Source organism: Rhinolophus ferrumequinum, chromosome 19 (genome assembly GCF_004115265.2).
Source record: "Rhinolophus ferrumequinum isolate MPI-CBG mRhiFer1 chromosome 19, mRhiFer1_v1.p, whole genome shotgun sequence".
NCBI classification, from domain to species: Eukaryota; Metazoa; Chordata; class Mammalia; order Chiroptera; family Rhinolophidae; genus Rhinolophus; species Rhinolophus ferrumequinum.
Window position 1 is genome coordinate 16684847 of NC_046302.1, and position 27836 is coordinate 16712682.

The following is a 27836-nucleotide window of genomic DNA, read 5'->3' on the forward strand; positions in this document are numbered from 1 at the left end:
TGGTATTGACCCAAAGGAGCTAAAAATTTATGTCCACACAAAAACCTTCACAGGGATATTTATAGCAGCATTATTCATAATTGCCAAAACTTGGAAGTAACCAAGATCTCCTTCAGTAGGTGAATGGATAAACTGTAGTACATCCAGACAATGGAATATTATTCAGCACTAAAAACAAACAAACAAACAAGCAAACAAAAGAACTATCAAGTCATAAAAAGACATGGAGGAACCTTAAATACATATTATTACTAAGTAAAAGAAGCCAATCTGAAAAGGCTACCTACTGTGTGATTCCGGCTATATGACATTCTGGAAAGGACAAACGTATAGAGACAGTGAAAAGATCTGTTGTTATCGGGTTATGGAGGAGGGAGGGATGAATAGGAGGAGCACGGGATTTTCAGGGCAGCGAAACGACTCTGTGATACTATAATGGGAGATATACATCATTATACATATGTCCAAACCCATAGAATGTACACCACCAAGAATGAACTCTAATGTGAACTAGGGACTTCGGGTGATTGTGATGTGTCAGTGTAGGTTCATCAGTTGTAACAAAGTGGGGATGTTGATAAAGGAGGAAGCCATGCACGTGTGAGAGCAGTAAATACATACGGAATCTCTGTACCTGCCCCCTCAATTTTGCTGTGACCCTAAAGGTTCTCTAATAAGTTGTCTTAATTTAAATTTTCTTTAAATGAGAGGATAGAAACTCTAAGGTCTCTTATCGCGTGCTTCTCTAACTTGAATGAGTGTAGGAATCACCTAAGGATCTTGATAAAATGCAGGTTCTGATTCAGCAGGTCTGGGGAGAGGCCTGAGGACAAGCTTCCAGGCGAGGTTGCTGCTGCCGGCACACAGTCAGTGCTTTGAGATTGGAGGTCTTACAGCATTAACATTCTGGGATTCCAAGATGGCAGCAACCACGTCTTAGTCTTCCAGTCATTGCTGAATGGAAGGTGCCTTGCGTAGTGCATACTCGATAATGTTAGATACACTGGATCTAGTTTGTACAGAAAAAGTGGCTCAAAGGGACGTGGTAGAAGGGAAGTTTCTAATTCTAGCTGCTCAGTGATTCTATGTTTCCCTGAAGGCTCCATTCCTCAACGGGCCAAGCCAGAGCTGGTCTTCTCCCCCAACCCCACCCACAGCAGATTCCCTGGTAATCCTCACTTTCTCCACTGGTGGGTTTATCCGCTCTCACTCTACCCCCACCTCACTCTGACTGATGATCCAAAAGGAAATCAACCTTAAAGGACATCTGGTAAATATCATTAGGAAGCACCTTCCTCTTCCAAAGATTTTATTTTGCAGATTAAATCACATTCTCCCCATGTGATTTATGACATGTAAAGTTTCTTCCTCCACTGACACGCCTCTTTGTTCTAGTAACCGATACTAGCACTTTATTAGCTGCCTATGGTAGCTCCGTGCATTTTTCCTTGTGCAGTGGAAATTACTACTTTTAGGAATGGTTGCAGAGGCCAGAGGCCAGATTTTCATTATCTCTATGGGGAAACATATTTATAAACTCAAGACAAAAATATGGCATGAATTCAGAATTTCTTTCTGTCTTTTAAAAATCCTGTTTTAAACCAGTTGTTTAGAATTGGATCTAATTAGAGTACTTCAAAAATAGGGGCTTACTGTGTTAAACCTATAAAGAAATGGATGCAATTTTTTCAACCAGATCTTTTCCTATAATGCCCAAAAGGACAACACTATGTATTTTTATATGACTGTCGAGGGACAAAGGCAGCTACAAATACTTGACCTAGATAAACAGATTACCATTCACTTCATCTGAAAATACAGGGATAATTAACTTGGACAACCATATAAACAGCAGGGGTCTCCTCCAGAGTGTCTGCCTACTTGAATCAGCAGATAGCCTCCTAGAGAGCTGCCATAGCGAGGCCATTCAGTGGAGCTGCCTTTTATTGCTATATTTTGAATTATTCTGATGAACTGTGTGGTATTATGAAAGAACTGTGGGACATTTCAGTCTTCTTGGATTTATTCCTATGTCCCAGCCCACTCTTCTTTACCCATTTGGTAAGGTTTATAATGGATTTGTTCTCCTGAGTTAAGCACAATGTTTTCTTCGTTGTGCAAAGTTGGTAATTTGGTCCGTTAGCCCCTGGAATCAAAGACACCTGGAATCACAGCGTTAAACTGGACCTGAAATGTCATCCAGCCTAATCCCCTGTCTGATGCCTGATTTTCCTCTACAGAATTTCTTCCCAATGGGCCTCACATTAGTCTGTGTTTCCATGCGTCCAGCTATAGGTTTTAAGTTTCTTCAAGACCTCCTAGTCTTTGAAGAGTTCTCCTTATAAGAATATTCTTCCTGAGATTGAGCTGAAGTCTATTTCTCTCTAGTTCCCACCCTCTGATAGCAGTGCGGGGAAAACAAAACAGAACAGTTTTCTCTGACACATGACAGGGCTTCAAGTACTTTAGGTACCAGTTAATCTCTCCTGGATCTCCGCATCTCTATGTCCTTTGCTAGTTGTACTTATGTCAGAGGCCAGACTCTTCACTATTCTGGTCACTCTTCTTTGAACAGGCTCCGACCTCTCTCCAACCTTCTTCAAGTTTGTGGCCCAGAACTGGTACAATCCTCCAGGGTGGCATGAGACTGGCCTTTTGAAGTAGTCGTTCTCGGCCTTGGCTGCATGTGGGAATCTCCTAGACGATGCCTGGACCCCGCATTCAGAGATTCTGATGTCTTTGACCTGGGGTGTGGTCTGAGCATCAAGATTCTAAAAAATTCTGGAGTGTATCAAATGTAGCCAAGGTTGAGAACCACTGTTCTAGAGTCTTTGCTGGCTGAATGCTCTGAGTGTGGAGAAAGAATGAGAGTGGGAGAAGGAGAGGGTCCAACCTGCTGTTGAACTGATAGGCTCTCCATAAGCCAGAACTCATGCTCGTTGCTTAGTTTCCAGGTTTTGATCTTGAATTTTTTTTACAGTGATCTAAAACCAATAGAATCATAATTTAAGTTTCACAGCTGAGCTAGCTGAGCTCATGTTACGTTTCATGTTTTATCATGTTTCTGGCAGATATTTTATTTTGCTCTCTAGGATGGTATGATGAGGCATTTGGGGAGTTGGGATGTGGGCGGATATACATCTCCCTTCTGAGATACGATTCCCCTCCTGACCCCCATCACATGACGTAGCACACATTAGCGGCACCAGATCATTAACTCAAATTGAAATTGCTACTCACTTAAACTCATAGGTCTTTCTCTCTCATGCTATTACTCCCATTTTATATTTTACAATTGCTTTTTTTAATTAAAAAATATGGCCTTTCGGACTGATAAAAGCTGGGTGGGAGGATGTGGATTAGATGTGCCATAGCAATGAGCTTCCCAATCTTAGACTCCAGAATTAGCTGGATTTTCCCACAAGGTCATAGGCAGTACTGGAAAACCATAGTTCCCATGTGGAGACTGTCTTGTAAAAACACAGCATGGAGGCACAGACCAGAAACTGTGCTTTCTGTCTGCAGGCAGACACCCCCCAAAAAGGAATTGCATTTTAGGAGAGAAGAAGAGGGAACTATAATACATTGGCCCAATGTATGCCACATTTCACCATTTTCATTGTCAATGCGTGACCTCATTTAACTTGTACAGTGATCCTGTGATGTGCATGTAATTATGCCCATATTACAGATGAGGAAACTGAGGTTCAGAGGAGCTAAGCACTAATAAGTGGGATGTCAGGTTGGAAATCTGGATCATTCTTTTCCACCACTCCATACTGCTAAAGCAAGGAAGGCCCTTCATCCCTATTGAATTTCATTGTATTGGGTTCACTCCCAAGTTCCAGCCTTTCCAAAGTCTTTTTGAATCCTGTTTCTGCATGCTATGCATTTGCTAGGATAGGAAAACCTACTCCGTTTTGGTGAGATACAGAACACTTAGAAGACACGCTTCCTGCCTTTGAGCAATTTGCTATATAAAGTAGTAAGCCAGACCATATATTTGTGACACTAATTGATCCTATATTCTTGACTCTATGCATGAAAAGTAGAAAGAAAAAGGGATTTTCTTTTTCATTAGTGTGTCTGAACGATTTATGCAGGTAGTCCCTAACTTGGAAGAGGAAAGGTGATTTTTAAGGCAGATATTGGATAATTTAAAGATAGATTTTTGCCCTAGGAATAGTATTTTATTTTCTGGCCATTTGTAATGCCTTTTTAACCCACAGTGTACCTGGTATGTGGCAATGAAAGTACTATTCCAATTCCACCACGAGTATATTAAAGATTATTATAACACAGTCCTAATTTCTAATAAGGCTTCCTTACCCCCCACTCCCACCCCCACCCCCCCACCATGGTAGCAGTAGCTTTTTTTACATCTCTAGAAGATCACAGACCTGGTATGCTTGTTTAACATGCCCAAATAATGAGTTCTTGACATTCATAAATCCAGCAATTATTTTCCTGATGAGAGGCGAACTGTTTTAATGGAACACAAACTACACCAAATTTTAGAACTGCACAACATTTGAGATTTAGATATATCCATTTCTTCTCCTTCAGTGTTGTGCCAGACCTATTGAAAATTGAGGTTTGGGAGCAGAGTTATGCCTCAATACAATGGACTATTTAAAAAAAATTCTTTCATACATAATACCCACTTCTGCACTTTTCTGCACACGCTTTGCAATGCAAGGGGCCCTTTCCTGCACTTACCTTTCTCGGAGTCTGGTTCTGCTGGCTTTGACATTTATAAAAGTCTCAACTCCTTATCCCAGCACCTTTGACATTCTGTGGCTGTTTGGGAAAGGGCTAATTTAAAATGGAACTTAAATTGATCGAAATAATATATGACTCTTTGTATAGCACCACCAGGCAGGGGCCATTTTCCTAGGAGGCTGGAAGGGGACCAGGTGGGAGACTCTGCACAAGACCCGGTACCTTTTTCTCTCTGCTCTCACTCACTTTGATCTACTCTCCCCTCATGCTATATGCTCTGCCTGAGTTGAAAACTGAGAACTGTGCATATGAGGTCTCTCAGGACTTGAAGCCATGCATTTCCAGTTTTCACACTTGATTTCAGATATACCACTCACTCCATTCCATCACATCATCCCAGCCTTATGGCCCCAGTCAGAAACTTTGCGGCAGGGTCCTAACTAGAACCCACAACCCTAGAGATGCAGAAGGTGATGACAGTGTGTGTGTGTGTGTGTGTGTGTGTGTGTGTGTAATTGTATACATGCACAATTCAAATGAATGCTATCTGAATAGTCTGCATATGTTTGGGGGTACTTCTTGTGTGCTAGGCACTGGTGACAAAAAAAATGAAAAGATAGAGTTCTAGTCTCTATTGCAATAAAAGATAATTCCTATAATGAAATGGCATTCAAGTGCAATGAGCATCTAGGAGAGAGAACCCATTAGAGGTCAAGCTTCACAGAGGAGCTAGAGTTTTGAGATGGTTTATAGAAGAGTAAAATTTGGGTGGACAGGCAAGCAAACGGGAAGGTGTTCCATGTAGAGGGAAAAGCACGTACAGGGGAAGTGTGAGACAGTATAATGTGCTCTGGAAGATGCAAGCACTCTGGAGTCTGAGCTGAGGGATGCAGGAAGAAGACAAGGAGAAGAGTTAGGTGGGGGTCCCATCCTGAAGTCACACCGATGGAGTTTTTGTTTTATACTTTAGGCAGTGGGAAGCTACTGCATAATTTCAGGCGGGGGGAAAGACATGGCCAGACATGTTGGGCATCAAAGCTGAATCATGTATGCTAAAAATAATTCAAATCAGAGGGAAGTAAGAGTCTTTCTTCATCGTTGGAAAAAAAAAATAAGTAAAGCTCTTACCTCAGCTCTGGGTAGAAATCTTTGCTTTTTCCTCCGGAAATACAGTACCATCTTCTCCTTTGTGGTTTCTGTGCTGGTGCTTTCTTAATCTGCTCTTGCGAGCAAAGCTACCAGATGGCTCCCGGTCTGTGTGCTGTCACAGCCATGCCCGCCTGTCGGGGTTGATGAATGAACTCCTCCCTTGTACATCTGACCTTTGCAGCACCACCGTCCCAACTGTGTAACTCTTGACTCTGTCCATCCAACCATCATGAGTGGAGATTCATGAGCCCCGTTGGAAGCAGACAACTTCTCTTAAATCACTTGTCAGAGGCACTGAGAGGCCACTACTTAATGGAACATTAGAAAGAGTATTAGTATTTTGAACTTTGACCTGAATAACTTGTGATCACTGAAGTTGAGTCTTTCTATTCTGCCCTTTGTTCCTTTTATTTCTTCCTTTTCCCCTCCGGTTTTCCTCTGTTTCTTCACTTTTCCAAAATTTTTAGGTTGTATGGACCTGGTCAGGAATAAGTGAACATTTCTGTTTGTTACAACTTTTTCTCCTAATGAAGATCTAGTGTTGTAATAAAAGGGTTGAACAATCCATCCATCTGGTCTCCCAAACAGAGCAACCCCTTGGTTGGGGTGGGCATCTTGTTGTAAACCATCCTATACGTTTCCACTATGTCGCGCTGAGTTGTTACCCAAGGGCATGCAGGATTCTTTCTGGTGATTTTGAGGTAAGGTTCTTGAGGGCACTGGTGGAAAGGAAGAAGTAGAGGAAGAAGTAGAACTACTAAGAGGAAAAGGGGCAGCAGAGGAGAGCAGGCATATGGGGAAAGAAGGAAGGAAAGGTGAGAATTGAGAGGGTAGCAATCAAATAGTGAAAAGGAAAGGGAAAATAGATTAGGAAGCAATACCGGGGGTGCCAAAAAAATGTATACGCATGACATGACTTGTATTCATCTTTTGTTATCGGTTTATATTGAGCAATTTAATACAATTTTAATACAGTTTTTTTCCTTTCTTAAAATGTGTATACATTCTTTTTGGCACCCTCTGTATAGTGTTGGAAGAGTCTTGAAAGAACAAGACAAAATATTGTTCTCTTAGTATATTTTTTGGTACGCAGAATTTTCCATGGCGAGCACTGCGGACTGCTATATGGAAGGAACTAGTTATCTACAATTTTACAATAATTGCAAAGACTTCAATTGTAAGTTCCTGGAGGGCAGGAACTAGGTGCTGTTGGCCTCGTTCTTTCTCCCTCACTAGCCACACACTTCGGGGCTCGATGTTAGTCATCTGGCTGAAGGACCAGTGGCAATTGCCTCTGAGTGTTTGGTTCACAGAGCAATACAGTTGGGGTTTTTACACAGTTTCACAGGAATGGAAGAATATTCTCCAAGCCCTGGCTGGCACTTGTCCCTGCAAGCTACTTTCCCTAAACAGTGGAGTAACTTAAAATAGTCATTCGTCTGTCTACCTTTATAACGGTTTTGTTTTTAATTCAGAACTGGGGCATATAGTCCATCTTCTGATGTACCATCAGCTCTGTGTGGTCAGGCTACCATGGAACAGGGTGCCCTCTAGGAAAGGCGCCAGGCAGTGAAAGCTCAGTGTCAACAGTGGAAAGTGTGTTGGATATTCCACCCACAAGTAATTGCTGTGGTATTTTTAAATGTCTGTCGGGATATAGGCGGGGCTGATGCTCAGCTGGGGAGCCCCAGGGTATGTCCCTTCTGATTGATTAGTGCATGTGCCAGAGCATTTATTAAATATTTGGAATATCACCCCTAAATATGGGGTTCAGGCTACAGTCGTACAATCATATATTCTCCTTTCGGTTGAAGTGGTATTTGGGATATGGGATGTTCTAACATCTGCATCAAACCACAGCCCTCACAGCAGGGAAGGAGTACAGGTCCCACCCACCCACTCACCTGCTTCCCCCCAACCCCACTCCTCTCCAGGCTCCATCCAGCACAGGAGTGAGGGTTTAAACATGCACAGCTGGGGGCGCCCCCTTGACTCCACACCCTGGTGCTGCTCACTGACTTCCCTGTCTTTCTTTGGAAGGCAAGTGCTCCAAGTTCAGACTCTGAATAGGATTAAAGACTTTTGAAATCAAAAATAGGTCTTCAAAGCTGCCAGCAATGGCCAAGGATTCCCTCCATTACAGCACGGGTCGAAAAACCCAGCCTAGCACGCATCTCCCAGATGCTCTGGGAAGCTCATTTCCTTTGTGCGACGAGGCCTGTGCAGTCTGTGGGTCTCAGACTTGGATGCTGAGGAGGTAGCATTGCTGGAGGGGGGAGGGAGGTGGCTTCCGTGCCGAGGGAGACACTGCGGAATAGGGGTACGCCCATTACTGGAATACTGCAGCACACATTGTCTGGCCAGCTAGGGGATCTAAGCTTGCTGGGGGTCCTATTCTAATTCATATGGGCTTTTTTTTGAGCTTGGGCCACCAGCCCGACTGATGGGCATCAGACCACTTGGGCTTACGTGTGCCAAGTGCTGGTTGCTCTCCTGCCATCTGGAAGCCATTAACATTGAAATGGTTTCAAGCACTTGCTGTGCAGTCAGTGTTGCAGGAGGCCAGCCCAGCACAACCCTGATCCTAGGAGCCAGGAGCCTTTCGCTTCCTGTCGGATTTCCAGTTTAAAACCCAGTGAAGCCCTACCTTCCAGGCCACCACCAGATCCCCTTCTCTCCCTACCCTTCCCCCCCCTTTTGGGCCCCAAGAGCAGTGACACTTGCAGGGGATCCTGGTGTCTATCCTTGTCCTGTTTCTTGCCCATTTTGCAGGTTTGAAGGGAAGCCGTCGCAGATAAGTCACTTTTTTTTAAGTCCCCAGGAACAGAGTTGCATTTTCCATTCTCTACGGTGTCCATGTTGTGAGATGGAATCTCTCAGGAGAGCCCTCAGAGGAAATTGGAATGCGAGATTCTAGCCATCTAACGTCATGATAGTAACCACATCGTAACAGTAACTGCCAGTGGTACCCGGCAATGTGCTAGGAGTGGCGTCTGCCTTATTCCAGTCCTTATAACAGGCCTGCAGATGAGGACGCTGAGCTGAGCTGAGTCTGGGATTGTTCAGCAGCCGATAAAGGAAGCACTGGATTCTAACCGAGGTCTTCCCAGTTCCAAAGCCCACACTCTTTCTGCTCTACAAACTCGTGCCCCCATTTAGGCCTAGGTAGGATGGAAGCCCCAGGAGGACAGAGGAGCAAAGGAGGAACAAACATCTGCAGTTCACACTAGATAGTCCAGTCATGGATTTTTCTAAGGAAGCAAAATGATCTTTTGAAAGGAAACTCACGCAGTCTGTCAGCTTCTTGCCAACTCTACTAAAGTACAACCTGCCAAAAACAGCCAAACCTTGTTTTGGGTATGAAAGCAGCTGTTATAATAAACTCCTCTGCTCTACCTCTTTTTCCTGTTATGGTGGAATGACTATTTAAAATAAATGTCGCCAATACACGGATTTTCTGGGGTCATGAAAACATTTTTTAATTGGCAGGCTCTATTACATTTTTTGGTGAAGTTAGGAAGTAAACAGAATGCCACACGCCATTTCAGATTCATGCAGTATAAAGGCCGCTGGATTCTGCAGACTTTATTTCCTCACCCCCACCCCCTTGGGCCTGAGCCTTCTCAGGCTTTGAGCTTATTCCAGAATGAATGAATTTCTGCCTCTCTCTATCCCAGGACTCCCAAAGCAGAGTGAGGGAAATGAGTGCACAGAACAGAGAGTCAGATCTGGGTTTGAATCCTGGTTCTGCCGACCACTAACGTGTAACCTTAAGTAAGTTACTCTGAACCTCAGTCTCCTAATCTGTAAAATTAGTATAAAAACTACTCATTAAGTTTCTAATGAAGTTTAAAACAAAAATCAAAATAACAGCAAACACATAATTTTTATCGTATGCCATGTGCTGTTACGTGTTTTACATGTATTAACTCATTTAATCTCCTCAACAACCCTGTGGGGTAAGTACTGTGCTAGCCGTATCTAACCCCCGGGGACACAGTAGTGAGGGCAACTGGCAAAAATCTCTCCCTGCGTGAAACGTACATTCTTGTTGAGGGACGCCAAAAGATAAATAAAATATATGAAATGGTGCTATGGAGAAAAAACAAGCAGGGGGATGCATCATGGGTGAGGGGTATTGCAATTTTAAAGAATGATCAGGGAAAGCCTCTCTGACAAGGGGACATTTGAGTAAAGACTTGGAAAAAAGAGAGGGAGGGAACCACGAGGGTATCTAGAGGAGAGAGTCCTAGGCAAAGGAAACAGCAAATGCAAAGGTCCTGTGGCCGTGTATCTGGTGTGTTCACAGTGCAGCAAGGTGGCTAGTGTGGCTGAAGCAGAAGGAAAAAACAGGAGAGCAGAGGAGGTCAGAGAGTTCAGGATTGGGGGGCAGACTGTGTAGGGCCCTGTAGACTTCAGCTTTTTGTCTCAGCGAGATGAGAAGCTACCAGAAGAACGTGAGCTGAGGAGGGACATGATCAAGATGAAGCCAGATGTGTAGAAAGGACACTTCTGGTCCGTTAACTGCAGCTGCTGTTCCTGCTGTTGGTTCCCACAAGGACGGTTGCCAACTTTTTGAGACTGTTTAAGTAGGACATATCTTAACGGGACATCTGGGCCTCCACTGTCAACATTGTACTTGTTGATTTTAACAACAGATGAACTTTCCCCAACTTCCCCTGTAATCTGCGTCTAGCCTCCTCCCTTCTTCTGGATGATTCTGTCCTTTGCTGCTTCTCTGCATTGGATTGTCTTGATGACGCTGCTTAATTGGCTGCATAGGCGACTGTGGTCTACGCTCATGATTCATAATGTGTTATTGTGTGGTATTAGTTATTGGTACCAGGGACTCATGTATAAATATTGCTTGGGCCAGGCAACCAAGAGAATCAGTGGAGAGGAAGAGTAAGGGAGGAGATTTTTTGTCAATTGAATTGCGCCCTCAGGGGCAAGTCAGTGTGACAGACAACCAGAGAACTTGCTAGCACCTGTAAATTCCTTTGGGAAAGGATTATGATATCCTCATACTTCCATTAAGAGGCCTGGCATCACGAGTTCTGAGCCTCAGGTCAGTGAGTGGCTTTCGGAGCCCACGGCTCTCCTGAAATTATGTCCGAGTATATGTCTGCGTATGACTTTCTGGAGAGAATTCATAACTTCCATGTTGCTTATTCCTTTAATGGCTCCATCACCATTGCAGGCCATATTTGCAACATTGAGTAACCTACTGTGTTTCTGCGAAAATGAGACCTAGCTGGACAATCAGCTCTAATGTGTCTTTGGGAGCAAAAATTAATATAAGACCCGATCTTATTTTACTATAATATAAGACTGGGTTTTTAATATAATATAATATAATATAATAAATACAGGGTCTTATATTAATTTTTGCTCCAAAAGACGCGTTAGAGCTGATTGTCCGGCTAGGTCTTATTTTCAGGGAAAACGGTATGTGCAAACACGTGAAAATGTATACATTTCAAAAAGGAATGAAAGGGACCTTTTAGTTCCCTAGGTATTTGGAAGCCCCTCATCTCCTTTGGTCCTTCATGGAACAGGGCCCACACACCATTTGAGGTCCAAGCTCGGAAGGGGAACAAAGAAGAGCTTAACATGGAAGTGTGGTGACTTTGCAGCAGTACAATGATAGAAACATACATGTTCCGGGGTGGCCAGATGGCTCAGTTGGTTAGAGTGTGAGCTCTGAACAACAGGGTTGCCAGTTTGATTCCCACACGGGCCATGGGCTGCGCCCTCCACAACTAGATTGAAGACAACGAGCTGCCGCTGAGCTGCTAGAGGGGCGGCCGGATGGCTCAGTTGGTTAGAGTGTCAGCAATCAACAAGGTTGCCGGTTCAATTCCCACATGGGATGGTGGACTGCGCCCCCTGCAACTAAAGATTGAAAACGGCAACTGAACTTGGAGCTGTGCTACGCCCGCCACAACTAGATTGAAGGACAATGACTTGACTTGGAGCTGATGGGCCCTGGAAAAACACACTGTTCCCCAACATTCCCCCCCAAAAAAGAAAGAACCATATATCTTCCTAAAGTTACGCTGACATGCACTGGCATCTTCTGGCCCTGGGGGCAGGATGTACACGCAGTGTATCTGAGTATCTGTTGGTTGACGCTCACTCACCTGCAGAGGTACCATGAAGCACACCGGGCAGCATTCAGTGGAGGTGCTGCTTTCCTGGGCTCTAGAGCTGCCCCACAGTAGTCAGTTCAACCCTGTGCAGAGAAGCCCTCAGGGGTTCTTAGCTGGGACTTAGAGAAGGCAACAAAAGGATTTGTCGAGAATGACTGATCCCACGCCCTGGAATGCAAACCCTGCACAGTTTATGGTACATAATTATATACAATAAACTATAAAGGACATACAGTGGCTTTTGATATCAGGTTCCAGTTCCTCCTCACGAAGGAACTGGTGAAAACCCCTCATCAGTGCGGCTCAGGAGACAGTTCTGGTCCTGTCTGAATCTGTTGTCCTATGTCCACACTGCCCTTTCCCCAACTGTTTCATCTCGCTGGAGATGTCTGCTTCTATGACAGGGTCAGAAGCATCAACATGCCCCCTTACTTATCACTGCGGAAGGGAAAAAGTGTCATCCTCAGAAACATGATCAAATATGGTAAGCTGATATTTGAGAAGTGGATAAGATCAGTAATATAATTATGAAACAGAAGTCTGTTTATTCTTCAATTGCATAGAAAGCCTGCGTTTGTCGTCAAGATGGAAATTTAAAAAGAGGAAAACTATGAAAAACACCCTCACTACAGATTCAGTCTGTGTTCTGTCTACCACCACTGCCAACATTTCGGTTTTGTCCTGGTCACAAGTGAGCCATAGTCTATGCTCCTCTCTAACTCGAATAGACTGTTAAAAGATAAACTGAGGCATATTAAGAATTTTAAGAGTTTATTTTTAGCAAAAATCTATTCTAATTGGGCAGCAGCAAACCCAGAGTGGATAGGAGCACTCGGCAGGCGGGAGCCAGGGAAAAGACTTACATAGAGAAAGGGGGGAAGCAAAGAAAGGATATGATTGATTAGCGAGAGCTTAAGGTCTAGCTGGCTGTTTGTGATTGCTCGTTCTTAGGTTTCAGTTTTGTAACCTTGAGGCGTTTGCCAGCTTAGCTTTGCTTTGCTTATGTAGGCTGCACAACATTAGAGCCACCTCAGTCTAACGGGCTGCTTGTTTAATTAATTAACAATACCGGTCTCTCAGAGGGATTCATTATCTTTTGCTACAGAGCTATAATCTCTGCTTCCTTGAAAGGTGGGAGCAGGTTTCACCTCTTTGGCCAGAGCCTTTTTCTGCTGGAAGGTGGATCCCCGATTGATGAGGCATCCAGTCACTTCCTGTGTCACAACATTCAATGTCCAGTTGGCAGAGAGCAGTTTGAAGTATACTCTTGAATCTTTGCTGCTCAACATTGTATGTAAATAACAGTTTAGTAAATAACAGTTTCAGGTATACGCTACAAAACGACATAGGCAGGAAATCCATTTACACCTATTTGTGCACCATCTTAAGGGTTTGAATAGTCTGCTCCCGGCTGTGGCTCGGGGACTTCAGAACGGTAGCACTTAACTTAATAGACCTGAGACAGTGTAGTAAAAATAGTCAGTCTGGTGTCTTAAATTTATTACCTATTTTTGTGTAATGAGGCTGGGTGGAGAGAAGGGAATTGAGATGAGATTGGGGAAGAACTCTGAAATGCAGCTACCAGAGACTGCTTTCACTGTTTAGACATAGCGCCTGAGTGGGGGGCATGTAACAGGTGGGTGGAGATGCAGTGTTTGGTTGCCAGTTTTGGTGCCACTCAAAGGTACCTGGCCAAGAGGGAGAGGAGAGAGGAACGGGGACTGAAGTCCGGCCCTGCTCTGAGGACCAAGTGTGCAGGTATAAAACCTTACGGTTGGCCATCTGGGAAATAATAATCACTGCATGTTAACAGTGAGGCTAGACTGGTACTCATTTGTTTACGTGACACACTTGCTTGATTTGCCCTAGATATCCAAGTAATTTTATATGGCTGTTGTGCAGATACTCGTTTCATGCTCTAGTTTGTTTTCTCTTCACTCTCTGGAGCCTGCTCTTCATTACTAACAGAAATAATCTGTATCACCTACATGTCCAGTGAGCGAAGCACAGACACTCCTCCTCAGGGGCTCCCAGCTTGTTAGGACACAAGCGACTCAATGGTAGGAACCTGCCTTACAGTTTATATCATGAGGCCTATTGTTTATCTTCCTCCTTCCTTTCCTTCTTCCCTTCCTTCCTTCCTTCCTTCCTTCCTTCCTTCCTCCCTCTCCCCCCCCACTCTCTCCCTCTCCCTCCTACTCCCTCCCTCCCTTCCTTTTTTTCCTTTTCTGCTCAATTAAAGTTGACATGCAGTATTATTGCATGTTAGTTTAGGTGCACAGCACAGCGGTTAGACATTTACATAATTTATGAAGTGATCCCCCGATTAGTCTGGTACCCACCTGGCACTACACAGTTATTACAATACCATTGACTGTATTCCCTATGCTGTACTCTACATCCTGTGCCCACACTGTTGTTTGTTTACATTTCACTGTTGCCACAGCTCTTCCTTTTCTCTTATTCTTTCTAGATAATCACAAATGTTTTCTCTCTTCCTCAAAAAAAAAGAAATTTTTTTTGTTTCTATCCCTTACCCTGTGATCCTTTCCATTCTACCGTAGGCCTGTACAACAGAAACCTTTGAAAGAAAGGAGTCCTCCCTGAGCCCCAGAACCCCTGCCTTTTCCAGCTCTACTTAAATGAACATCTCTCTTAGATGATTTGTGCCCAGTTGTGGTGTGTGTCTGGGAAGTAAGCAGAAGTGGAAACAGAAGACTCTTCCCACCACGCTCAAAGCCAAGGTTTACTTCTATGCAGTAGTCTTGTAGATAAAATTCAGTAAATATACAATCACATAGTCATTCGGGGCTCTGTATATCCTAATAAATCAGTGCTTCTAATTTTATAAGCACTGTCATAAGCACGGTTGTGAGTGGGATTTTTCCTTTAACTGTAGTGAATGTTCCTTTGCTTTACTAGCTGTTGTTTATTAGGTGTTGTTTCCCCTGAGTGCTGTATAAAGTGACAGATTGTTTCAGGGCAACCAGTAGGTTGTATTTACAGGGGGTTGGTTGTCTTTACTAGCTTTGCTGCTGTAACACAACTGCTTTCCGGCAGGAAGGAACATTGCATAGTAACTGGAGCTATAAAGTCCAGTCTTCGTTTCATTCCTCATTTAGGAACGGACGTTTTGTGACTCACTGAATCCTTTTTCAGTTCCTCTTTGGCACCATGCAGAATGGGAGGGTATGAAATAGCATTCTCTTTGTGTTTGCAAGATGACCCTGCTGGCCTGTCATTAGTAGGACCTGAACCTCCAGTAGCTTTTCCAGCTGTAGGGTTGGGAGTTTCGCTGCCCCAGGAAGGAAGAGCCCTGCTCAGGCCCCATTCTAGAAGGGGTGCGTGTCCTTGGTCTGCTGAGCCAAGCTTATCTCTGACGTCCCATTGTGTAGTGGTCACTCAAGACAAGTACTCCTTAACTGGGAGGGACCAAAGGACATTTTAAAGAATAATAAGCAATGAACTCACAGAATGTTCTACACTATATATACTATACTAAGAATTAATGTAAAGAAATGCATATTACAAATTAGAAATAAAATATATGAGTGACTCCCATTAGGGTGATTCTGATACTGATTCCAAATTCCACGTTCACTAGGTTGATGCAGACAACGTTGAGCGGGGGCTGGATTGGACAGTGTTGTTAAGAACTTGTCCTAAGGCTCTTCTTTCAGCTTGTTTAACCAGTTTACAACCCTCATTAGGAGTTATTTGGCCACTTGGGAGACAAAATTCATTTTTCTGAGCATGAAATATAATTGAGTGATTTTACCCTAAGAATTTCATATCATGTGAAATTGTGTATATATTTTTCTGCATCTCTGATCTCCAGTGAATAATGGACCAGAGCTGATGTGGCCCTGACCAAATTTTACAATTCTGTGCTTTAAGAAGTGAAGTTCAGAAGGCAGGCTGCCTCCACTATTTGCCGCTCAGCTGGTATATTTCAAATGTTTTCCTACTTCTGTCTCTGGGTCTGACTGTAGCCATCACAGACATTTGTGCATCTCATGAACAAACAGAGGTTTCATGCTGCTTTGGACTCTTGGATTTTTTTCTGCCTAACTGATGGGGGTTTAATTCCTGTCTGATTTTAGGGAGCAGAGAGAGTATCTTCCAGACCAAGGCTTGTCATTCAAAATCCCTTCCTCTATATTGATTCCTCCAACTGAAGCCAAATGTGTCCTTCACAACTGCCTGTCCTTAGGCCGGTTCACCTGTGTCCCACTTCTTAACTTTGCCCACTAACTTCAGCTGGGTGATAGATCAGGCCAGTCCTTCTGTTCGTTGTTGTCTTCACTCCAAAAGGAAATTTGCTTTCTCGGGAGTTGGTCGGAGTTAAGTCAAACCTGTATCCCAAGTATGAAGTTAACAGACAGGTGGGAATTGAACCCTAAACATTGTCAGCTTCACTGGGAATCTGAGATTATCTCACCCTCTCAGAGATTATGAATTTGAAATTTATTAAGCTTCCATGAAAGTTTTGAATTCAAAATATCGAATGTGCACAAACATGACTAATAATAATGCATATAAAATGTTTATAATCTCGATGGGGAAAGAAGGAACAGAGGTCCAGTATAATCACCATGTCCAGTGATCCAGAACTTCTCAAGTGATTACTCCATATGGACAGAGCAGTTGTTTGATTTGGTTAAATGTGATGATTCAGTTGCACCAGGTTGGTAAAGTCACTGAACATGGAGTTGTGAAGAGATATAAACAATTGGTTCTCACCAGTCAGTATAAGCTGGCTCCAGCACACCCCTGAGAAACCTAAGGGAAATTGGGAATTTGAATTTTGACTTAGAAATTCTTTTTTTTAACATCTCTATTGCCTGAAGAAAGTCACTTTGTATGTGTATACATACAAATATATGTCCTTATCCATGTTTTTATCTAGTTATCTCAGTTTACACAATTTTCTAAATTTAACTCTGTTGTTTATGAAGTGTTTACAAAGGCATGGAAAATTTCATATGCATACATTTTCTCATTTACTTTACATTCACTTATAATTCATTGCATGCCTTCTGACTTTTTGTGTAGTGGTTTTCCACTTTTATTTTCCAGTTTCATTCCTTTGACCTCTATAACCATAGTTGTCTACCCCATGAAAAAATTTCTTCCTCTCTCTGTCCTTTGTCCAGTTTTAATAGCAAGTGTGAATAATAAGCTGGTGAACAGGTTGCTCTTCCCTGAATGTGGGGGCCACACTCTCACTACTGGGCCAGTATAAAATAGATCCCTTTCATTTCCCTTACTATTTATTTGCCAACTTTTCCTCATTTGGGTCATTTCAAGTCAATTAACTCATTTTTCATCAAGGTTCCAAACTCAGGCTACATTCAATGCAGAATGGATAATTACACCGACAGTCAAATCTGTCGCTCTGTCTTGGCTTACTTTTCCCTTAATTTAAGTGTCCTCAAATGTAATCTTCACTTGAAGAAAGTGAAAAACACATATTTATAGAGGAATGAGGAATGTCTGTTGGGTTGATTGATATTTTCATTTACAGTGAGGCCCCCCTTTCTTTCATCAAAACACTACCTCTGTTGGATTTTAAAAAATCAAGTAGGTATGTAAGAGATAGTGGAGTTCGTCTTTCTTTTGCCAGCACCTGCTCCACAGCATAATTTCCACATGCCCCAACACTGTTTTGGTGATAAACAACAAATACACTGTCATTAACTTAGACTTGCCCACCCAGCTCAGCTCAGCAGGGTTCCTGTCATCCTTCTATTAGCTCCTCAGCTGCCCCCAAAGGATGCTTTTTTTTTTTTCCCATTTCATATTGATTTATTTGAAGATTTAAAAGGGGACATTTTTACAGAGATTAACTTGGAGTCTGTCAATATGATCTGAAGGTCAAGATTAGAAAGCTAGTTCTTTTTTTTTTAAATTTTACTCCCCAAATTCATTTTTTTTTACATTTTTTTAAATTTTTAAATTTTTTATTTTTTTTAATTTATTGGGGTGACAATTGTTAGTAAAATTACATAGATTTCAGGTGTGCAATTCTGTATCACATCATCTATAAATTACATGTGTGTTCCCCACCCAGAGTCACTTCTCCTTCCATCACCATATATTTGATCCCCCTTACCCTCATCTCCCACCCCCCATCCCCCTTACCCTCTGATAACCACTAAATTACGTTCCCCAGATTAATTTTCAAAACCCCGTGGCCATCCTGTGGTTACTGATTGTTTTCTAATCCCCTCACCTTCCCCCTTACCCCCACCCCTCCTCCCATCTAGCAACCCTCAGTTTTTCCTCTTTGTCTCCAAAACTGTTTCTGATTATTAGTTCATTCACTTACTCTTTTCTTTAGATGCATTTTAAAGCAACAACACTCAAGGCAAATGTTGGGTTGTGGGTTTACTTTTCTCATCTTTGCCCTGTCCTGTGAGTGCTGAGGGACACCAAATGTAGAAATGCTGCTGTGCTGCTTTAGATCTTGGGGTTCGTTTCACTCTGGGGCGGGGTCTAAAGGACTGCTTTGCATTCCTTTGATTAGTGAATCCCACTGTGCTCCCCACCTCCTGCAGTGAAAAAACTCTTCCTTTCAGGCCCTGTATTCCTGATTGTTTGAGAGGAAAGTGTTCTGAGAGTCTGAGTTTTGACCGTCAGGCCCCAGGGCTGAATGCTTCTCCCACGACGTTTACACTCCCTGGTCACCTAGAAGTCCGGACACAAAGGTGGGAAGAAGGTTGTGAAATGCTCGCATCTGAGAGCTGGGGGAAGCTCACTGCTTCCAATTTGTGTGAGGGAGATTCGCTGCAGGAGTGATGGAGCCCGCTTTTCCCACTGCCAGGATCTACACTCCAGATATTTGTTAAATTGCATGACATTGCAGAGTACTAGAGAGTACTGGTTTGTTTAGAGAAATGCAAAAGCAATAGTGCAGAAAAATTAAATTCCCATACCTATAGGAGGTGGCCATGAAGATGGCATTTAAATTAGGTGAAAGACACACAAATGAGCATAGATTTATGCAGTGTGAACCACATAGGTGCTGAAGGGATGCAGGCCTGGCTGGGCTGGGGATGAGGCTAATTAGGAAAAGAATCATTGAGGAGGGAAGTTGTAAGGTTTTTTGGTATTTTGTTGTTTTTATTGAGGTAACCTCGGTTAGTAACATTAGATTTCAGTTGTACAACGTTATAATTCTATATCTGTATACTCTATTGCATGCTTACCACCCCAAGTCTAGTTTCCATCCATTATCATATGTTTGACCCCTCTCTACCCACTATGCCCTCCCCCTCCCTTCTTCCCCTCTGGTAATCACCATTCTGTTGTGTGTGTCTATGAGTTTAGTTTTGGTTTGTTTTGTTTGTTCGTTTGTTACCTTTTTATTTTATATTTCACATGCGAGTGAAATCACATGTTTTTTATCCTTTTCTGTTTGACTTATTTCACTTAATACCCTCAAAATCCATCCATGTTGTTGCAAATGTCAGTATTTCATCTTTTTCATACAGAGGAGTATTCCGTTGTGTGTGTACAGACGTGTGTGTGTGTGTGTGTGTGTGTGTGAGATGTGTGTATGGTATCTTCTTTATCCATTCATTCATTAATGGACACTTATCAAAAAGATAAGAGATAACAAGTGTTGGCGAGATATAAAGACAAGGGAACCCTTGTGCACTGTTGGTAGTATTGTAAATTGGTGCACCCACTATGGAAAACAGCGTGAAACTCCCTCAAAAAATTAAGAATAGAACTGCCATATGACTCAGCAATTCCTCTTCTGGGTATTAATCCAGAATATGAAGACACTTATTTGAAAAGATGTATAGCCCTATGTTCATTGCAACAATTTACAATAGCCAAAATATGGAAACAACCTAAGTGTGAGTAAGGTTTTACAAGAAGTCGTTTGGTAGAGAGGAAGCGTGTGGCGGGGAGGAGGAGGGCACATCTCAAGATCTGGAGAGGGGGTCAGCAGAGTGCAGTGAGTGTTCTGCCCAGGGACCCCAGTGCTCTTCCCACACTCTTGCAAGCTTTTGCCCAAAAGGTTACTCTGAGAAGCCTTCTCTGACCTATTTAAAATGGCCATTGATCACTTCTCCTGTATGTCCTTTGCCCATTTCTTGCTTCATTTTTCTCCATAGCATTTATCACCTTCTAACATATTGAAATATCCTCCCACTGGGGTATAAGTTCCTTAAGGGCAGAGATTGTTGTGTATTTTGTTCACCATTTTACCCAGTGCCTGGTACATAGTACTCCTTAGTACTTGCTTCTTGAATAAATGGGATGTAGTGAGAAAGAAGCGTGGTAAAGTAGGCAGTGTTCTGGGGTCTGAACAACTCTGGTAGAGAATCCAGAAACCTGGGTCTTCAAGCCGGGGTCGGCCCACGTGTGAGTTCGTTGGACTGCAGTTTCCTCCCTGCTTAGGTGGATGTTGGCCAAGATGACAGTTGACGCTCCTCTTGCCCCTGAGCTTCTGAGAGCCTGTATGGTCAGAGGATGCTAGCTGGTGAGCATCTTGGAATGTGCTTTGAGCCACCAGGAGCTGTTACTGTGGCAGTGGAGAATTACTGTGGATCTCTGAACCTGAGGTCAAAACTAGTATTTGTTAACAATATTTTTTTCCAATATACTCCAGGTAATTTTTTTAAAGGGGGTTAAGAGACTAGATGTGAATGAATTTTTTTTATCACTATTTAATAAAGTCTGCTTTCATCACCTTCCTTTCCACTAATTTATCTCACCTAAATTCTGCAGGCTTGAACCACGAGCAATTGTTTGGATCCATTCATGAATCCATTAGAGACTGGTTTTTGAGGCTCCTATTTCAGTATACTAGAACTTCGGAAGAAAACTCAGTAGGGGCCACCAACTGGTTTTGGTTTCAAGCTTACGCTGAGCAAGGTCCTTCTATGTCCCATGGTTGCCTTGAAATTATAAAGCTACCCTCTCTTCCCGGCCCACCCCATTCCAAAAATTCCATCACCATTGGGGGATGATTTCCCTGAGGGGCTCCACAGACCCTACCAGCAAACCTCCAACCCAGGCCTAACCTCTCACAGAGATAATGAGCATTTATTTAGGGTGGAATTCACTTGCTACTCAAGTATGTCACCACAGAATAGTAAAGGAGAAATTACAGCCTGTGGAATCCTCAGGTCTGTAATAGTTCACTTACTGGGAACTAAATTTTACTGTTCTTTTCTGTCAACATTTGAAAGGATGTTTCTGCACCCCTTTATTTTGACATAACACTTTTATAAGTCTAACCTGTCAGCTTTCTACAATTTATCTTGTTAGGCATCCTTAATCTCGCTTTGTTTTGCTTTCCACTTCTGGGAGTCAGTAATCTTGGAGAAGTAACATGTGATAAATCTTGGTCCAACTCCCAGCTCAGCCACTCACTGGCCTGGGTACTCAACTTCTTTGACCTCCACTTTCCTAAAACCTATAAATTTAGGGTCAGTTCCTACTTTCCAGGATTACAGGGATTGTAAGTAACCAGGTGGGGGTGCCTGTCATATATCAGGTAAGTCTTCAGTAATGGCAGCCTTCTTCAACAATTTCTTTTGTATTCTTGGCAATAGCAAACTCTCACCCACTAAACAAATGTCTAGTGGCCTTCCTCCAAATACCTGTGCAGTACAAGTGTCCTGCTCAATTATACAACAGACTCTGTTGACTCAAGCTAGAGCTGAATGTTCATGAGTCCTTTTAATTAAAAGATTCAGTGCCTAATCACAGAAGGACATTGTCTGGCAATGCCAGATAATGAAGTGGTCAGGATTGCTGAAATGTATCATCAGGCTTGTTGACAGTTCCCTCTGTGCCCATAGAATAAAATGAATAGGAAAAGAGCCAAGAGGAAGGACTCCAGCGAGGAGAGACAAATGTGAGAGATGTGATGGTTGAGCTCCCCAGTGAGCGAGGATTCCTTTCCTCAGAATTGAAAGCATTTGTGTACAGTTCATATAATAAAGGATTTCTTATTATAAAAGCCACAAAGAGAAAATGATGGTGTTCTTTTGAGATAGTATATATTCTGGCCGACACTATATATTCTGAGTGGCATCATTACATCTGGATTTTGCCTACAATTCTTTTTTAATAGGCAGGATATAAATTATAAATTTTAAACAAATAATACATACCCTTTTTTAAAACACTGAAAACCAAACCAGAACTGACTGCATATATATATATATATATGTGTGTGAATTTTTTAATGAAAAAAACTATACCCTTGGTAAATATGCACAATATTAATATTAGCTCAGAATGAATGCTAAAGATTTCAAACTCATATAACTCTCTTCTAAATATATTTCCTGATTTGAATGCATCTTTTTAAATACACATGCTGTGAGGTTTCATTTATTTTGCTCAGAAAGTTATTTCATTACCAATTCTTGTCCTGCTTCCATTTTCATGATTCTCCACATTGTTTAGGAAACTTGGCATAAGAAGGTGTCCAGGGTTGGGATTTGTATTTGGGGAACTAAATTATTAATAAGACAATTTTTAAATAACTAAATCCATATCCTATCCTTTAGTAAATGGCCTTTATAATAAGGAAAATTTTAATTTGTGGGCTAAAATGTTTTATGTATTTAACTTTTGTTCTAGTGATACTGCATAACATCCAAATAACTATGATGTTATTTACTGTTTTGTTGCTTTTGAGGGCATTTTAATTACAGGAATTTATTTGAATCATCAGTTTTCCTGTTAGAGCCAAGTCATTCTCATGGGCTTATGGGAATATATACCACCAGGCAGTAGATTAATAACTATAAAAAAACCACATGAAAAGGTCACTGCAAATCTCCGGTCAAAACCTATGGTTTTCTGGATTTTGCAGTCTACCAGCTTGTTGAAGCTTCTCTTTGGTAACATGATCTTTTCGGCAATACCACTGAGCTCTAGACACTTGCGGTAATTAAGGCAACCCAGAAGTGCCCCACACTCACCCGGAGTGCCAGCCTTCACCAAACAAGGAAGGGCCTTGATCAGCATGTGTCCATTTTAACAGACAAGCCCTCGGGAGATGTACATGGCAGAAGAATATGATAGTGAGGAAACTCTTTTGTTTTCCAAAAAGATAGGGAAAACAGACTGGATTGGGGCTTGGACCACGCACTTGGGAGGGCTCTGTATGGAGAACCACAACAGACAGGAAATCTCCTTGCTGGTGAATTCTTCTGGCCAACTGCACTCTTGTCCCTGCAGTGTTTCAATTACTCTCTCCAACTAGCTAACCGCCCCCGATCGGTGGCCCCACCGAACCCCCACTCTTCTTACTTCAAACATGTGTTATTGGAAACAGGGCAACACAGAGAACTTTGAGTTTGGGCACTGGAGACCAAATTGTCAGCCTATTCTGAACTTCCGTAGAATACTCAAGGAGTTAACTAGAGTGATTCTGGCTTCATTTCGTCCCCAAAGGTTTTCTGTATAATAAAGACTTGGACACAGGAAAATACATTCAGAACATGAGCCAAGAATCACGTTCAATGGGAGACAGTTCAAGAGGAGTAACCAATGGAAAGGCATGGAACCTTCAGGCATGTTCCGTCTGTGGCCTGCTGAATTACACATGTGCTGTTTGGGCCAGGTATTTTGATAAGCTGGATGTCTTGGTGGTAAGGGGCAAAACTGCCTCACTTCCTGCACTGGACTCTCCTCTCCGCAACACTGCAGATCCATTCCCTTGCCCTTCCTATCCCGCCCCCTCCAATGGGAACAGAGTCCCCAGTCTCTGGAAAGTAATGCTAAGAAAACAAACACTACAAAGGCTGGTAACAGGGGGTATCTCTCTTGAATGTTTTTTGTGACCATCTAGGTTCAAGGAGGAGGGGTCCCCCAGCTACATGAGCCAGCAGGGTCTCTTTGTAGTAGGCATTCCTGTGTTTGGTCAGATGTCCTCCCAGCGGAGGGCAGAGAGGGAAAGATAAAACAGAATTCTTATTAAAAATAAGTCGGGAGAGGGGGGACGAGGGAAGGGGGAAGGTGGGAGGGTGGTAGAGAAAAAACAAAACAGAGAAAGTGTGTCAAGTGGAAAGGGAGGTCAGGTGGTGCCATCTGATACTGATTAAATGCTGATATGGTTAGCAATGAGAAATGCACATTGTGAGCAAGTGTCTGCCCTTCAGAATGTGAGCCAGTGACAACTGTCTGGGAGCGGATCTGCACAAATACCACACGTACGAGATGTCCAGTGGCAAACCTAGAGCTAGCACACATTGCCAGGATGGGAGGGAAAGACCCTTGCGTCGGGAGTCAGGAAGTGCGGCTTCTGATTCTGCTTTACCTCGCTGGCCTACTTTACCCATCAATAACACGATGAGGCTTGGCCAGATGACCTCTAAGCAACCTTCTAGCCCCAGATTCTATCAGGTTGGGCAAAAGGAATTGCGGCTTTTGCAATTATTTTTAACCTTTTAAATCTCGATTACTTTTGCACCAACCTAATATTAGCTACCAAATCTTTTGAAGCTCTTCTGACAGAATGTAAGAAATAGTCCTGGAGACGCATAAGGAGCTCCCCCACCACCATCCTAAAATCCAAAAAGAATGAACCTCGCCTCCTGCCCTTGCTATCAACCATAAAAGTGCCATCCAGCCTTTCCACAGGAGGTCGGTCAGCAGCCCGGTGTCTGTCATCCTGCCATGTTGTACAGTTGCTACCAAAGCAAGATTATTGTTTCTGAACATGAAATGTGGTATGTTTGTGGGTCTACCTATACTTCTCACTCTCCCAATCCCAAAAATATTTTCATTCGAACTGGATATAAGGAGTCTTTGTTTTATTTTAAACGGCCAGATTATGAAGAGCCGAAGAGCTGATAGGTGTGTGTGTACGTGTGTGTGTGTTTTGATCCTTCAGTTCAGGGTGAGCTGTTGAAGGATTTTTGGTTTTATTTTTTTCTTTTTGGCATTGTCATGAGGATAGCACTATTTTAGTACAGGGTGAGGCTGGATTCCAGTGGGAATGGCAGAGGAAGCTTCCACTGAGATCAAAGGATCTCACACAAGGATGGTGGCAGTGGAAATGGAGAGGAAGCAATGATCAGAGGCACCATGGTGTACTGGAGAGATCGGGGCTTTTGCAGTCAGACAGACCCAGGTTTGAATCCTGGCTGTGATGTCTACGACATGTCCTTTCAGCTCTTACTACCTGCCTCATTCAGAGGTTATTATATGGGTTTAAAATGCTGTGTGTAAAGTACCTAGCTCAGATTCTCGTAAATTTAGGCAGTAAATGAACATCAATAAACTATAGTTGAAATGATCGTGATAAAAATATCCCACAGGAAGCTTAGTAGGGCCTAGTGACTGAATGAATTAGCGAATAAGTGCAAGAGAAGCCTTCAGGATGTCTTTGAGTTTAACCACCTAGAGAGGTGGGATAGTAGTAATTTTTAGGTTGGATAGAAATAGGACGTTGGGTGGAAGTTTGAGATCTGGTTTGGCAGGGCTAGTACCAAGGTCAGTTATGGACATGAGACGTGGTACTGAGATATCCAGCTGGCAGTTGAAGGAGGATGGAAAGGAAAAGGAGTAAAAGAAATGGGAACACTGATGTGAAGAAGCTGATTTACTCTAGTCCGTTGGATCAAGTGAGTCTGATTTTACAGCTTCATCTTCAAGGAAATGGCTAACCAAAGGTTGATCCAGTATAACCATCTTCTAAACCAAACTTTTTCTCCTCAAAGTGTGTTTCTCTGACCAGGCATCACCTGGATTTTATGCAGAATCTTAGCTCCTACCTCAGACCTGTTGAATCAAACTCTGCATTTGAACGGTGGGACTGTAAGCACTTTATGGTTTGAGAAGCACCGTTCTAAAGCATGGTCCCCAGACTCGCAATACAGCATCTCCAGGGAACGTGTTAGAAATCCAGGTTCTCATGCACCTTCTCAGGCCTCCTGAATTAGAAATGTTGGGTTTTAATGAGCCCTTCAAGGGAGTCTGATGTGCCCCAGAGTTTGAGAATCAATGCTGTGCATCATGGAACAGACAGAGTCCCCTCCCCTTGGGTCTCTAGCCCAAAACACCGAGGCATTGTGTAAAACCTAAAAAAACCTAGAAAAGTTAAATTTGAGTCGTTTTTCTTTGCTGTTTCTCTCATCATTTTGCATTAAACAGCTGAAGAGCTCTTTTCACTGAAGAAGGGCACTGTGTAAAATCACAAACCCAAGCAAAGAAACTTCGGCTGTGGCTTACTCCTCTCGACTTACCCATCAAAAGTTATTGAACACAGTTATGGGAGATGAGCCCTTTATGTGCTGTTGCCCCAGGGGGACACTACTAGTCAGACACGTAGGGAAACGGGTCCCGGAAAGAAGGACCTCCCGGCACTCCTTACAATGTGATTTTCACATTAAAATGTCCACAGTCTTTGTCTTCTGTGTTTCTAATCAGTCCAATGGAAAGTTTCCTTTTTAGGGGTTTGCTTCTGGAGTCCCTTGCAGAAGTGATGATGGTTTACCACTTAGACTAGAATACTTTTCAAAAAGTTGAACTGTGAACAGTCAAAATTTGCCTCCTCTCATCAAAAATATCTGGTTTTTCTAGTGGTTCCACAATTGTTATTTAATCACTGTGATAAATTATGGTCAGTGTCTGTTTTCTGTATACATGTAATGTATAAAATGGTTATATATTGAGCATTTTAATCATAACATTACCTATATTTTCTGCTACAAGTTATAGTACACTTATAGCCAGTGGCATGCTGGCAAACCAGTTCAGAGTGGGGGGATCATAATTTGTAGTGTTTATCTATTTCCATGGTGTATATACCCCCTCTAGGACTGATTTCAAGCTACCATCAGTTTAACAATCAGCTCCCAAAATTCCTACAAATTTAACAATTGACTTTTGCAAACCAGTAGGAACTACCTCTAGCACAATACTGAAATAAACATCCTGAGACCGGTGACAATTTTTTTTGGTTGGTTGTGTATGAATTACTATAAGTCCAATAATGGCTAAAACAAGTGGATGTGGGTATTTTAAATCTTTTGTCATATAGAGATTTTTATTAAAATTATAATTGTAATGATCAGAATGGAATTGGGTTCAAAACTATTCTTTGAGGCAAAGTTATGTGCTATTTTCAAGTCATATTCAATACAATTATAACAACATAATGGTAATATTTAAAGTGCTTGGTTGCTAAAGTGGTGACGATGTTTAGCTTTAAAACCCCACTCATCCTGTAGTAAGGAATATGTAAAACATTATTCTTAGTCATAATATTTGAACCAAAATGCAAAAAGATACTTTTTGAAGTAATGTTTTTGTCGCTATTATTAAAATTTGACTTCTCTTACAGGTATTCAGGAAGGAACACAATGTACCAAATGTAAAAATAACTGGGCACTGAAGTTTTCTATCATATTATTATACATTTTGTGTGCCTTGCTAACAATCACAGTAGCCATTTTGGGATACAAAGGTAAGTACTTTTGCTTTTTCCTTTCGATTAGCAAGTTTCCATTCATTAACATAACGTGAAAAAACCCCATGTTTGCAAGTATGAAGTATTTCATGAATACAACTCAGATGCAAAACTGAGAAACATCATAAGCTCCCTGATTGTGTCTTAAGCTTCTTGTGGCTGTGGGATCTGAAAGGGGGAGAGTAGCAATTCTTTTTGAGTCATTTCAACAGTAATAATGGCCCTCTATGAGATTTCTCCTCTTTGTTGTTTTTTCCTACCTATTTCCAGTTACTCCCTCTTCCTCTATCTTTTTTTGTCTTATCTCTGAGAGGCTCTGTGGAAACCCTGGAGTCAGTACACAGGAAAGCTATATTGAC

The 27836-nt window shown here is 42.4% G+C and overlaps 1 protein-coding gene across 3 annotated transcripts in view; it reads left to right on the forward strand.

Annotated features, from left to right (window-relative positions):
• The window catches only part of COLEC12 (collectin subfamily member 12), a 180172-nt gene that overhangs the window by 112285 nt on the left and 40051 nt on the right, over nucleotides 1-27836 (forward strand). For 2 of the 3 annotated variants that reach the window (XM_033087703.1, XM_033087702.1), the window contains one exon: nucleotides 27352-27474. In XM_033087703.1, the coding sequence (XP_032943594.1) occupies nucleotides 27352-27474 (123 nt within the window). Of the gene's footprint in view, nucleotides 1-23473; nucleotides 23626-24644; nucleotides 24734-27351; nucleotides 27475-27836 lie in introns of those variants that run through there. The other variant, XM_033087701.1, reaches the window with a different exon arrangement.